General features: G+C 43.9%; 1 protein-coding gene across 1 annotated transcript in view; it reads right to left on the bottom strand.

Moving 5' to 3' along the window:
* The window catches only part of Scp2 (sterol carrier protein 2), a 74,101-nt gene that overhangs the window by 23,055 nt on the left and 35,521 nt on the right, over positions 1 to 15,525 (bottom strand). Inside the window, 2 exon segments of the mRNA NM_138508.5 lie at positions 5,711 to 5,864; positions 8,760 to 8,867. Of these exon segments, the coding sequence (NP_612517.3) occupies positions 5,711 to 5,864; positions 8,760 to 8,867 (262 nt within the window).

The following is a 15,525-nucleotide window of genomic DNA, read 5'->3' on the forward strand; positions in this document are numbered from 1 at the left end:
GGAAGCTTTCTGTGGAAGCCACACGAAAGGACTGTCTTGTGCCTGCGCCCAGAAGGAATGCTCCATTTCTTTAAGAGGTTACTCAAGACAGTCCCGTAAATTAAGATCTTCTGCAATATTTTAAGTGTGTTAGGCTATGCACTGCTATATCTGGCTGTGCCAGCACTTGGGAGGTAGAGGCAGGAGGATTGAAAGTTGAAGATCATCCTCAGGTACATAGTGAGTTCATAGCCATCTTGGGCTAAATGAGACCATATCTCAAAACATTAAACAACAAAACCCCCACGTCACAAAAAACTTCATCATCCAAACTTCTTTTAACTGCACAGTCAGCGACGACACATATTTTTAGAATACTGAACAGTTATCACTGTCATACAGCTCTAAAATCTCATCTTATAAAACTGAAACTCTGGAACCAAAGAGATGGTTCAAGCAGTTAAGGGCACCGGCTGCTCTTTCAGAGGACCCAGGTTCAGTTCCCAGCACCTACATGGTGGCTCACAAGTGTCTGTAACTCCAGTTCCATGGAATCCACTTCACTCTGCAGACGGTACCTGACATATGCATAAAATAAGTGAATCTTAAGAAAAAAACACTGGGGCTGGGGATTTAGCTCAGTGGTAGAGCGCTTACCTAGGAAGCGCAAGGCCCTGGGTTCAGTCCCCAGCTCCGGAAAAAAAAAAAAACACTGTCTCGTGTAGTGGCGCATGCCTTTAATCCCAACACTTCAGAGAGAGAGGCAGGTAAATAAATCTCAAAGCCACCCTAGGCTACAGCAAGATCCACAGCAGCCAGGGCTGCACAGTGCAAGCCTGTCATTCATAAATAAATTAGTTAGTTAGTTAGTTAGTTAGTTAGTTAGTTAGTTAGCTGTTAGTTAGTTGTTAGTTTGGTTTTTAATCTTTAATCATCATCGTGCCCCCTTTCACACTAGCCACACCTCGACTCTATCAGGTAAAATAACTGACCCAGGCAGCCCAGAAGGGTACAAAGTATCTGGCCTATGTGGCAGGTCCAGGACACATTTGCAAAAGTCAAGGCTCTTTTTTTGTTTGGTAAAGCTCACCATGCTATTGATTAACCAACTTTTTGTCTAGATTAGGGAAAAAAAAAAACCTGAAAAATACTGTCATTATTTTCTGAACATCCTTCCTTGCAAGTCACTTGCAAGTCACATGTCCTATTTAAAAAAATGAATAATAACATAAACTGAGATATTATCTTTCACACACAAAAAAAATGTTTTTGATGATTTCTTTTCGTTTTATTGTTTGCTTTGTTTTGTTTTGCTGTGTTCCCAGGCTAGCTCAAGTGATCTCCCCCTCAGCCTTCCAAGTTCTTGGAATATAGGCACACAGATACCGTCATGCTGAGAGTCTCACAATTTTAGATGCAAAATTTTAGTAGAAATTTAATTGTGATTGGCTTTTACTTGAATTTGGTAAACACAAGTTTATTGAACTAAATCTATCACAGGTAATGTTGGAAAGGGCTTAATGATTAATTTAAAGTCAAGGTCACCCTTTCCAAACTCCTGACAACTCTAGTTTGTGTTTGGATTCCCACTAGGTAAGTGGGACATTTCACTGAAGGTCCTCCCGGCTCTGTACCAACGATGTCATGGACTGGGAGTGAAGAGAGAACATGAAAGAGAAACTTGCTAACTGGCAGTTTCTTTAGCAAAACTGTCTACACCCTGATCACCAATGTATCTTCAGGAGTTTGGGTCTGCAGTATCTGGGGTTTTATACAAGGAAGTGTGTCTGGGGAAGCACTGCTCAGTGCTGCAGTCCTGTCCTAGCACATGCAACCCCCTGGATTTAATACCCAGCACAGCGGAAGCACCTAGTGTGTTCAAGGCACATAGTAGGCCTTTCTTCAGAAAGTGGTGGTTAGGCTAGGCATGGTTGGGAGTCAGAGGCAGGTATAAGGCCTTCCTGAATGACACTGCAAAACTTCACAAAGAAAATGGAGGGAGAGGTCTGGTTGGTAAAGAGCTTTTACAACTCAACAATACCCCAGTTTTTACATTGCGAAGGGCGCTACGAAGATACACAGATTATGACTAAGTCGCAGAGGAAATGATGTTCAGAAAATGATTAGCTACTGAGGAGATGTGAGCAAAACTGTGAGGTATCCCTTCACACCCACGAGGACTGCTAATAAGGACCAGTGAGGACGAAGGTTAAGAAGAGCCTGGAAAAAAAAAAAAAAAAAAAAAAGAAGAGCCTGGAGCTTCCATACAAATGGGGTAGTGTTCGGTCTTTGAAAATATGTTAAATCAAAGACGCCAGTCATGAAAGAATAATGCCATGTGACTTCCTTTGTATGAAATATGCTGAGCAGGCAAATCCAGGGACAGGGAGTTCATATGCAGCTGCCAAGCTACAAGTGGGCCAGACTGGAAGTGAGAGCATGGGGAGAGGGGGGAGTGAAAATGTTCTAAAATTATTACCTGTTCTGATCAGAGAGGGTTATGAATTCATGTAAGAACTGGGGAGTAAAGTTCACAGACAATCTGTAAGTCCCTTTGACCTCAGAGCAGGCGGGTGAGCCCAGATGACATGACAGATATATGGCCTGGAGAGCTGGTTACGAAACCTCTCCGGGATATGATGGGAAATGCAACCAGGTGCCCCTTGACCAAGCTGTGGGCTGTGTCAAGGGCTATTTCCCATGGTGTACTAAAAAGTCAAGGTCACCCTTTCCAAACTCCTGAGTGATACCAGAATTCAGTAAGACCCTTTCAACCACTTACCCAGAGGCATGGACTAGAGGCACAGGGAAGAAGAAAGGCAGAAGCGCTGGGGAATAAATTCAGTTTGCCTAGCAGCTACAGTGTAGGGCAGGTACACTCTGGTAGTTTTCTGAACTCTAAAATGAATATTTTCAATATTTCCTAAGTGATGAAAAGGTTAACAGGCCCAAAACAGGTAGTGTGGTCAAAACCTTAGAAGGGTGCTCTTTCTGGTCACCTCTCCCTCTGTCTGGAAAACCACCACCCAAAATAAATAAATAAATAAAACCCTTGAAACTAAAGTGACACCATCTACACATGGCATGTAACTAGTTTTCTAAATTCCTGTTCTAACTGCTAAAAACCGATGGTGGGTATTAACAACACATAAGTTAAATAATATTACCCTAAACTTCTATTTAAGGTCAAGCTGAACTAATATAATACATGCACGTGTCTCCTGACAAGGCCTGGGAGTGGCAAGAACAAGCCAGTCAGCAGTCATATTGGTGTCTCTGTATCACTCTCCACTAAAGGAAACCAAGGCTCCTTGAAGAAATGGCCAGGCTAAGGACAAGCCATGGGAAGGACAAGAGGGGCTGCAGACATGGACCCAGATTTGGTTCCCAGAACCACATCTGACAGCTTACAACCACCTATAATTGCAGCTCCAGGGAATCTGGAACCTTCACTCACCCGCATATGCAAGCCCAAAGCACACACACGGAAATACTAAAAATTTAAAAAAGAAAGTGGAAGAAGAGATTGGACTAACTTCCTGAGCCAGAAAAGAGGGAAAGGAAGTACTTATACAGAATTGTGGAGCACAAGGGTCACCTTGAGAGGGTTCCTACTGGCCAAACCAAGGGCAGTCACGGACTGTGACCTCCTGGATAGAATAAGGCCTTGTGATTTCATGCAGTGTATATGAACCACATTTAAAGATGGGGGGGGGGGGCAGGGGGGAGTTCTTCCTTAGAGCAGAGTATCAGTAATTGCAGAAGAGAAAGTTAGAAAATTATCAACAGGAGCTAAAATTTAAGAAATACCCCTGTAATTCGCCTTTTTATGATTTCACTGGCATTCATAAAAAGAGCAAACTACAGAGCAGCAAACAGAGCGGGGGGGGGGGGGGGGAGGTGTTGCAAGGAGGGCAGAGTAAGGGCTGCTGAAAACCTACACAAAGGAAGAAAGAGCTGGCAGGGTGCATGCTCCCAGCACCGTGAAGCAGAGGCAGGTGTATCTCGTGAGTTCACACAGAGTTCCAGGTCAGCCAGAGTTTCATAGTGAGACCCTGTCTCAGCAGAGCGAAAGGGAACCAAAGGACCAGGGGAAGCAGGTCGCAAACCATTCTGAACCTCGATGGAGGTGATAATTACAGACTGCACCATTTGCATGTCAGGACTTGCAGGCATAGACTAAAACGGCAAAGCAAGAAGCTCACTGCCTCTAATACAAGGCTAGCCTGGATGAACATGTGAGACTGTCTCAAAAAAAAAAAAAAAAAAAAAAACCTGTGGGCAAACTTGCTAATTTTACTCTTTAGAAAATGAAGTATATATGCCAATTATACCGACTGTGTTGGTTTTTCTTTTTTCTTTTTTTTTTTTAAAGATTTATTTATTTCATGTATGTGAGTACACTGTAGCTGTCTTCAGACACACCAGAAGAGGGCATCAGATCCCATTACAGATGGTTGTGAACCACCATGTGGTTGCTGGGAATTGAACTCAGGACCTCTGGAAGAGCAGTCAGTGCTCTTAACCACTGAGCCATCTCTCCAGGCCCCTGTGTTGGTTTTTCATAGCTTGATTTTTTTTCTTTTTACTAAGAAGTTTCATTTGAAAGTGTGACCTGGGTAGTATTCCAGTGTCATCAGCACACAACGGATGGGTCCGATTTAAGAAGAAACAAGATTAGCGCCCTAAGGACTACAAAAGATTCATGGGTATTTCAAAGAAGACACTCTCAGGTTTGAGATGCATCTTAATATTTGAAACAAAAACAAAATTCTGGGCAGAAAAAGAAGAGTGAGGGCAGAGAGAGGAAAACCATCCCAAAGTTTGTAAAAGTTAAGACTATAATAGATAGTGGCCCTATCCTTTATAGAACAAAACGTATAAATAAATGATTAAGTAATTACCAAGAGTTTCAAGAGAAAAAGAGCCCATTAAAAAGCTACAGAGTGGTTAAAGGAGGAAAAACACAGTCAAGGATAATCAACTCAGCTCAGAATGCACCAGACCTTAAAATAGACCCTGAGGTGGTTCACTGTGAAAGGCTCATCAGGAAAGAGAATTAAAGCAAGAAGAAAAAAGGATTTTGTGGATTAGGGAAGATTCGCTGCTGTATGGTAACGGGGGCATGGAGCCAATAAAGGGAAAGATTCAAAAGAGGTACACATAATATCGGGTACAGGAGGTGGTTGAAAACCAAGCACACAGAGGAAAGCTGGGCTTTCGAAAAGGAAGAAGAGGAACCCTGAGAGGCTGCAAGGAAGTTGAGGGATCCCAGAAGGCTGGGGCAAGAGGTACCTAGAGACAGATACATCAAAGAGAGGAAGAAAGCAAGACACGGGAATTCAAGCAGCAATGAGGGCTTGTTTCAGAAACACATCTGCCAGGGTCTAACAGCACATATATTTGATGGCTTTCTCTGAACCAGCAGCCAGAGGCCAAAGGAGAAAGACAACTGTGAGAAAGGCAACCAAAAGGTGACTTGCCTGCTTTCCCGCAGGCTTGTGGGTCAGCACTCCTGGCTTCGCTGCCTCTTTCTGAACAAAATTTTCCTAAGGTTGCTATGGTTTAAAAACTAAGTCTTAACTTAAAGCCATGTTAAAGAAGTAATGTCATACTTTCCTTTAAATGCTTAAACTGTAGTTGGTTTCTTTGGCTTTTTTTTTTTTAAATGCAAGCGTCACTTATTGTAAACGACGAGGACAAAAGTGACAGAACTTAGAATGTCACTTACCTGGCAGCTTCGGGAAAACCCATTCTGTAGAGGGTGACAACAGCAGCTCCTCCAAGGCCTAAATTGTGCTGCAGAGCCACCTTTGCCCCAGGAACCTGCCTCTTTCCGGCTTCGCCTCTCAGCTGCCAGCAGAGCTCCGCGCACTGAGCCAGACCTGGCGAGTCGAGCACAGAGCGTCCCGGGCCGTGTTAGAACGCAAACTCCACCCACCCGCCCCAGCGAGCCGCTAGTTGGGACTTCCCGCCAAAGCCAAGCTCGCCTCCGCCTCCGGAGCTTAAAGCCCGAGAATCACAGCTAGTTCCCACGCTAAGAGAATTAGCATTTTAAAAAGACTCGAGTTCAGGAAATCAAAACTTGCTCTCTTCATCCCATTCTTCTCTGGCGTGTTGAAATGGAAAACACAGCGTCCAGCTGCCCACGGTGGCACTCGTTTAATCCTAGCACTCCGGAGACAGAGGCAGGCCACCCTGGTCTACAGTGTGAGTTCCAGGACAGCCAGTGCTACATAGTGAGATTCTGTCTCAAAAAAAAAAAAAAAAAAAGTGAAAAAAAAAATTGAGATGGGAATATTTTGAAAAGCAGTGAGCTCAAATTCAAATCGAACTCAAGAAGTGGGAAAGGGAAAATGAAGTGGGAGTAGGGAGCGATCTGTAACACAAAGAATGTTCGAAATAGAAGGAATCCTTATTTTACATTTACTTAAAATACACGTAATACATATAAGTGTATGTGGATATATACATACACATATGTATACATTGTTATATTGTTTGTTTAAGTGAAGTTATGCCACATTTCTAATAAAAAGTCCTGTGCCGGGCATAAGAAATCTCCTTTTGAATTGTTGGTCAGGAGAGCTCAAGCTTGATTTCATCCCAGAAGTCAAAGGTAAGTGTTTATTGCTAAAGACAGCACACACTTGAACACCAGACTGGAGAAGTTGAGATGGATCTACTCCAAACGCCTCCTTCCTGAGAACTAGCTTCCATAGTACCAGAAGGTGCTATGCTATATAAGCTGGAAGGGGGAGGAGGGACGGGATCAATAGTCCTGATCTGCTGTGGAGCCTGTGAACCACAAAAATAACTAGCACAGCAAAATATCTAAAGTGCAATAGTGACACTTACATCCCTCCCCACCATACCCCCCTCCTGCAGACAAGGTTTCTCTGTGTATCCTTGTCTGTCCTAGAATGAGTTCTGTAGACCTGGCTGGCCTAGAACTCATAGAGATCTGCCTGCCTCCCAAAGTGCTGGGATTAAAGGCATATACTACCAATGTCCCAGCTGATACTTACATCTTGATGGTAAATACACACACTCACATAATTAAAAATAAGCCAGGGTGGAGTTGGGGGAGGCATGCTTTTAACCCCAGCACTCAGGAGGAAGAGGCAGGCGGATCTCTGAGTTTGAAGCCATCCTGATCTACAGAGTGAGCTCCAGAACAGACAGGGCTATACAAACAAACGCTGTCTTGAATAAACAAATATATGAATAAAATAAATAAATAAGTGGAATAAAAATAAATCTCACAAAAGACTCAGATTATACGTGAAGGGCATAACAGTCCTAGAAGGCAGACTCTGGCAAATGGAAGACGCATGCAGTACTTCTCTGAGCATCCGTGACAAACTTTCATAGAGAAGTGGTTCCACAAAAGAGAGAAATTAATAAAACTGCCTATCCTTTTTTAAATGATAATAAATGAACCAAAGAAGAAACAAAAGAACACGGCAGCAAGGCAGTGCATACACTGCAGCTACCTGGTACACTCAGTCTGTCCTCCTGGCCCAACCCTCGTTTATCTGTTTTCTGGAAGCCTTTGGTACCCAGGGCCTTCTGCATCCTAAACAAATGTTTGACTGTAAAGTGACAGTAAGTGCCATATCCTGCAATGACCCCTGTACCCTCACACACTGTCTTCCTCTCTCTTCCCCCAACACAACATCTAGCTTTTCTACTTTCTACTGTATCATAAGCTTATGGAATCTGGGTGTTTCACTGTCATTTATTGTTGGATGTCTGAAGCAGGGTTTCTCTCTGTAGCCCTGGCTGTCCTGTCTCTCTGTGGACCAGGCTGGCCTCAATTGACTCACAGACATCCTTCTGCCTCTGCCTTCTGACTGCTGAGATTAAAGGTGAGCATCACCAAGCCCAGCGGAAATTTTGAGTTTTAAACTATAAATGAAATCAGTTAGCTAATAAGTACATTGTTAATTGCAACTTCTCTATTGTGAGAGCTGCAAGAACTTACAATCGTCCACTCATCAGTAAGACACTATAAGATAATAAACATCTTTACAACACCATCTGTCTTCACAGAAATAAACCAGTATTTTACACAGAATTTTACCAGTAAGTCACCTTAGAAACTCCAATACAGAAGTTGTCATTTTTCAGCTAAAGACCTAACAGTCTTTTTCGTGGGCAGGGGAGCCATGGTAAAATTCTAATTTCAGGACTCCTAGTCCAGTTCTCTCAGGAGAAAATGAGTCCCGTGCAGTGCGGAGGAGGAACAATCTCACCTGGCGAGTCTACTAAGACCTCTGTGAGGAGACATCTTGTTAGCTAAGTGCACTGCAGCTAACGGAAAATCAAATGACTGCAGTTCAAAAGCATGAAGAGCTCCAGTCACCGTCTGAGTTCAAAGAAGACAAGCATACTGAAATCACAGACTTCAGCCACTCATGGTGGCTCACAGCTATGGTCCCAGCATTTGCGAGGGGCAGGTAGGGGGACTGCTTCAAGTTTAAGGTCATCCTGAATCACATAGTGAGTTCCAGGCCAACCTGAGTCAGGACTGTCTCAAACAATTAAAACGAGGGTCAGAAAGATGGCTCAGCAGATAAAGACACATGCCACCATGCTAGATGACCTGAGTGTGATCCCCAGGACTCACATAAAATTGGAAAGAGATCACTGTCCTATGATCTCCACTCGTGTGCCATGGACCACGAATGTGCACACATACGTTCACAAAAACAAACAAACAAAACAAAAACCAGATCAGGGCCTAAAGTATAATTCTGACAAGGATGCATTGTCACCTGTGGCACCCAGTGGGTGTCCCTTGGAGATGAGGCCTCCACTAGGGTTTATGACCCACTTTCCTCCGTAAGTGTTGTCCCCTCTGTCCACCAGTGCTCCACCTTGTCCTGTGGAAGAAAAAGTTAATGTTCACAAATGTTAAAATAATACATTGGACAGATGCCATGTTTATTTAACTCTTCCACATAGCCAAGGATTTCTTAATATAAACATTTCCTAAGAGCCTAATAAATTGTTACAAATGCTTTTAAGTGTTGAGTAATGATATTGAGAAATAAAGTCTTATCTTTCAAGAATGCTTTGCATGAAATAAGCACTTGGTAGTTCCTAATAGCCCTGTGGCTTCCAAATTGCCCCAACTGTAACAGAAAAAAACTAATGTGGTCAAAATAAATACTCTGCAACATTTTAACTAAAATTTATAGCTTCAAAAGTTGTAATTTTCCAAAATGAATTTCCTCTCTTGTTTCAGCTGTAATACAGTGTGATATATACATGTTTTAAAAATTTATTTATTATATATAAGTACACTATAGTTGTCTTCAGACACACCAGAAGAAGGCATCAGATCCTATTACAGATGGTTGTGAACCACCATGTGTTTGTTGGGATCTGAACTCAGGACCTCTGGAAGAGCAGTCAGTGCTCTTAACTGCTGAGCCATCTCTCCAGCTCGATATATACATTTTTTTTTAATTAAAAAACAGTATGCTGGGGGCTGGAGAGATGGCTCAGTGGTTAAGAGCATTGATTGCTCTTCCAGAGGTCCTGAGTTCAATTCCCAGCAACCACATGGTGGCTCACAACCATCTGTAATGAGATCTGATGCCCTCTTCTGGTGCATCTGAAGACAACTGCAGTGTACTTATATATAATAAATAAATAAATCTTTAAAAAAAAAAAAAAAAGTATGCTGGCTGTGGTGGCAGATGCCTTTAATCTCAGCACTTGGGAGGCAGAGGCAGGTAGAGCTCTGAGTTTGAGGCTAGCCTGGCCTACTGAGCAAATTTCAGGATAGCCAGGGCTACGCAGAGAAACTCTGTCTTGAAAAGCAAAAACAAAAGAGCAAGACTGGAGGTGCATTTTGGGTAGAGTGCTTACCTAGCGTGCATGTGTCCCAGTGTTTGCTTCTAGCACAACAAAAAGCAAAATCAAAAGAAGGAAAACAAAACAAACAAACAACAACAAAAAACTTACTTTCCTGAAATTAAGGAGAAAGACTGAAGGGGTTGGGGATTTAGCTCAGTGGTAGAGCGCTTGCCTAGCAAGCACAAGGCCCTGGGTTCGGTCCCCAGCTCCGAAAAAAAGAAAAGAAAAAAAAAAGGAGAAAGACTGAAGACACTGTTGAACCATAAAAGTTAAAAAAAAAAAGAAAAGAAAAAAGAGGCTTCACAGCCATAGGAGACATGGCTCAAGAGCTCACCTTTTTACCACAGCACAGAGGCAGGCAGCTCTCTATGAGTTAGGGCTAACCTAGTCTACATAGTGAGTTCTAGACCAGTCATGGCTATGTATTGAGACCCTATCTTAAACCAAAACCCAAACGAAAAACAACTACAAATTCATTTCATGTGTTTCATGGCCTCCACATTACCTGTAATGATCTGTTCACTATTTGGGAGTGGTTACAAAATAAACAGAAGCACATGAATTATATAAGGCGTTCCTCCGGATGCTCTTCTGACGGAATAATACCGATCTGGGAGCCCCAGATGTGATGATGGTCTAGGTGCAGTCCTAATAACAGTATGCTGAGTAGCCACACCACGGAAAGAAGGAAGAGAGTTTGGGAAAGTGGGAACAAGGAAGAGAGCCCTGGAGAAGCCACATGGGGCTTTGGACACAGGCCCCTGAGGGACACAAGTCAGGGGTGCTTGAACAAGGAGGCACTGTAACTGTAGGAGAGGAGTTAAAGAGACAACATTTGGCCTGCATCTCTGTGTTGGGGAGAAGCTAGTAGGCTTTGCAGAGATAGGACAGTGGCCAGCTTCTAATACAACCATCTGCTTCTTATAGTGAAGAGACTGGAGGTGCCTAGGCAGCCTTAGGGGCTGGCTGTGAGAGGACCACAACCCAAGGAGTCATGCTGGCAGTGATAAAGTCTGGCAAGATGTGGTGCACTCAGAATTTATTTGAAGGCAGGGTAGGAGCCAGCAGGATTCAAAGATGGATTTGGTGGGGGCAGTGTGAGATAGGTGACTGAAGATTGAGTGTGGGGAAGCTAAAGGATGACTCAGCAGTTAAGAGCTGAGCTTGCAACAAACTGGTACCCAGAAACAGACTTGGGCAGTTGACAACTTCCTGTAACCAAGGGATCCAACATCCTTTTCTGGCCTTTGTGGGTGGCTCTACACATGCGTGCACATTCAACCATGCACAGGGGCACACAATCAATCAATCAATAAAACAAATCTTTAAGAAGAATGATTTTCCAGTTTCCAGTGTGGTCAACTGAAGGATGTCCAAGTTGGAGGAAGAAGTTTGGGAAACATTGGAACTCCAGTTCTGAACTTAGATTTGAGATACAGATAAGCCACCGAAAAGCAAATAGCGTGTGCGCATGAGCACACACACACACACACACACACACACACACACACACACACACACACACACACACACACACAGTGCTACTCACAGCTACCTGAGGACTGCAAAGCAAACAAAAGCAAGAAGATTAGCAAGTGAAGATTCAGGGAAGCTGCCGCACAAGGCTGGATTCATTATGCTTCCTCAGGCTGTTCTTGTCAGTTCTGCACAAGTGAACTGCATTCCAGGACAGCACGGCATGTCAACAAAGGTAGTGTTCTAGAACTAAGTCTATCCCCCTTCCTCTACACCCCACTCCCTACTCCCGACACACACACTTTTGGCTGTTTGAGACAGTCAAAAGTATCCCAGACTAACCTTGAACACCAGATCCTCCTTTCTCTGCCTCCCAAGTGCTGGGATTACAGGTATGCAGCACCACCCCACTGAAACCCCACCTTTGTACCAAGAGAACCAGGAAAACAAACTCCACAGGCTGGACAGTCAGCACTGAAGGCCACAGTAGAGAGAGTCAGAACAGAGCCCCGCTGTCTCCCTAATTCTGAACGCAGACTTATACCTAGAGAGTGAGTCTGAGGCTCACCCCAAAGCTACAGATGCATGGGATGGCTCCAAACCAACACAGTACAGGCTCAGGAACTAAACAAGAGGCATCCGCTGCCACCTCAGAAGGCAAGTCAGAATTTGTGAGGACAAACTGGGCTGACTCTGGCTAAATCACAAACAATGTGGAGCTGGAGAAAGAACTCAGTGAACATTACTACACCTGAGGACTGAGTTTGGTCCCCAGTACCCACATAAAAAGCTGGATGTGGTGTGTGTGTTTGTAATCCTAGTGCTGAGGATGCAGAGATGAGCAATTTCCTGGGTCTCACTGGCCAGCCTGACTACCCTAAAACCGGGGAGCCCCAGGTCCCAGCAAGAGACTTTGTCTCAGAAATGGGAGGCAGTTGATCCTTACAATTGACCCTGGAGGTTGATGCCCCGCTTCCCTACTGCTCATATTACATGGCCCCACCACTCCTCTCCAGAGGATGTTAAACAAAGTAACATTCATGTGTTCAGGATGCAATCTAAAATTATCCTACAAAGAATCTGAAAAAAAAAATGTAACCAACGCCCAAGAGGGAAAGACCCTGGACAAAGGCCAAACCCCAAATTCCAGACTACAAAGTTATCAAGAGCTTTCAAGTTGACACTGGAGCTGCAAGGTGAAGGAGACTCGGGATATAAACACCAAGACAGGAGTTCTCAGCAGAGCCAAGAAGCAAGAAAATGAATCCAATAGATTTTTAAAAGTGAATTCTTCGAAATAAAACAGAGTCCAGATGTGGTAGAGCAAGCCTGGGAGGCCAGCACACAAGGTGCAGAGGCTGCAAGGTCAAGGCCGGCTCTGTGATAGCAAACTCCAGAAAAGCTACACACACAGGCCCTGCTTCTTTGTTCATTTATTCATTTTTTTTTCCAGTACCAGAGATTGAACTCAGGATCTCCTGTATATAAGCCAAACACTGCTCACTGAGCTAATAACCCCAGCCTGAGATCTGACTCCATAAAGAAAGGAAAGGAGAAAAAGAAGAAAAGGACATCCTACCACTCTGGAAGCTGAAGCAAGAAGCTTGTAGGAAAAGAAAGAAAGAAAGAGGGGGGAGAGAGAAGGAGGGAGGGAGGAAGAGAAAGAGAGAAAAGAAAAAAAGAGAGGTAAAAAAATTTTTATTAAAAAAAAGAAAGAAAGAAAGAAAAAAAGTCTTACTCCAGTGACTTGGAGCAGAAAGGAGATTTAAAAATGAACAGATGGCCGGGCAGTGGTGGTGCCCACCTTTAATCCCAGCACTCAGGAAACAGAGGCAGGTGGATATTTGAATTCAAAGCCAACTATGTCTATAGAGTAAACCCAGGACAGCCAAGGCTACACAAAGAAACCCTGCCTCAACCCCCGCCTCTCCCCCAAAGGAAAAGAACTAGGTTTGATCACTAATACTACAAAAACAAAGAACAAGTGTCACAGACTCATGGGATAATATTAAAGGCTCTAAAACAGATGTCGTGGTGATCCCAGAATGATCCCAGAACGTAAGGCAAAGATGGGGCATTTGCCTCAGCATGAACAAGTCTCGGGGTTAGATCTCCAGAACTGAAGGACCAGGAAGGATGGTTTTCAGCTTCCCAGAGCTTGGGAGGAGGTGAGGACATGGGGACCAGGAGGCGATGTCCATTCTGTACTATCTCAGAAAAGAAAAGTAAGAAAAGAAGAGGGAAGATGCTAAAAGAAAGTCTTCGGGCTAAAGAAATGAATGAGAGGAAAGACCCCTAAGTGCTGGAGAAATGGCTGTGAATGAGAGGAAAGACCCCCGAGTGCTGGAGAAATGGCTGTGATTAAAGCACATACAGGCTAGGCCTAGTGGTGCACACCTTTAGTCCCAGCAGGCAGAGGCCAGGGGATCTCTGTGAGTTTGATGCCAGCCTGGTCTACACAGTGAGTTCAAGGTCAGTGTATTGAGACCCTGTCTCCAAAACAGAGAGAGACTGTGGAACATTAAGCCCTGAATGGAATGTCTCAAATCCCTCCCCTCAGGGCAGAGGAACTCACCCACTTCCACTCCCCAGTGCCAAGGAAGGTGAGAGAATGTAGGAGCCAAAGTGAATGGAGAATGCCAAGAAAACAGGCCCTCCAAATCCACATGGTCAGAGCTCATAGGAACTCACAGACTGAGGCAGCATGCACAGGTCTGCACAGGTCTGCTCAGGTCTCTGTGTATATACTGGCTTCCAGGTTAGCGTTTCTAAAGGATTCCTGAGTGTACAGATTCCTGATTCTTGGGCCTCCTCTAGTGTTCTTTTCCTTCAGTTGGTTTGCCCTGTCCAACTCCAGTGTAGCTTTGTGTTATCTTACTTATTTTATTTTGTTGCACTTAAAAAGAAAAATCACGGGCTGGAGAAATGGCTCAGCGGTTAAGAGCACTGACTGCTCTTCCAGAGGTCCTGAGTTCAATTCCCAGCAACCACATGGTGGCTCACAACCATCTGTAATGAGATCTGATGCCCTCTTCTGGTGTGTCTGAAGACAGCTACAGTGTACTTATATATAATAAATGAATAAATCTTTTAAAAAAATAAATAAATAAAAAAAAGAAAAAAAAAAAGAAAAATCACATACAGTCTTGCAGAGGACCCAGGCATGGTTCCCAGCACCCACATGGCAGCTCACAACCAGCTTTAACTCCAGTTCCAGGAGATCCAACACCCTCTTCTGGTTTCCTCGGGCAATAAGCATACATGTGAGATATATATATATATATATATATATATATCTCCTTGTGTTGGGGGCTGGGCTGATTCTGAGGCTTTCTCAGAGACCCTGATGAAAAAAGCAAAAGAGAATGCTAATTCGGTATCCTTGCCCAGAGGCAGAGAGGAATGGGGACAAGGAATATATGGTTTTCGGTTTCCGGGAACCTGGCTTTTTCCCCAGAAGAGACGGGAGTTACCTGTCCCAAGGATACTGTGCGCAGTCTGTGATGCTCTTGAGACCACCTGTGTATGTACAATAGCTTGATTAGCTCCTGCTGACTTCATCCCCCCATTGTATACAGTTTTCTGCACACTGTGTTCACTTCTGCATACCATAAGTAAAATGCTATACTTCTTAACTGTCCGCATGAGCCATCAGCTTGTACAAGACCTCCTGATCCCAAACGTTCTTGTGTGCTCTAATTTCTCATCCCTTGGCCCTCCCCTCAGGAGCCTGTCACTGAAGAATAACCTGCCAGTCTAGGTCAGTCTTGGGTTGGGAAAAAAAAGTATTGTGACACAAACACAAAGACCATTGGATTTGAAACCCCAGATCCAATGCCCTCTTCTGGTTTCCTTGGCCATGTAAAAGCCCAGAGCCCTACAGCAAAATGGGAAGTAGAGATAAGAGAATGTCCAGGAGCTCCCAAGCAATAAGAGAGCGGCATTATCTCAAAAAGAAGACAGTCCTCTGACCTCCACAGGCATGCTACAGCTCTCCTGCGTATGCACAAACACAAGATCTTTTTTTTTTTTTGGTTCTTTTTTTTCGGAGCTGGGGACCGAACCCAGGGCCTTGCGCTTCCTAGGCAAGCGCTCTACCACTGAGCTAAATCCCCAACCCCCACAAGATCTTTAAGAGTGAAGAAAGCAATGGAAATTATAAATATCTAGGTAAATATGAAAAACCTTTTCTTAATGCCT

This window comes from Rattus norvegicus, chromosome 5 (assembly GCF_021556685.1).
Source record: "Rattus norvegicus strain SHRSP/BbbUtx chromosome 5, alternate assembly SHRSP_T2T, whole genome shotgun sequence".
Classification (NCBI taxonomy): Eukaryota; Metazoa; Chordata; class Mammalia; order Rodentia; family Muridae; genus Rattus; species Rattus norvegicus.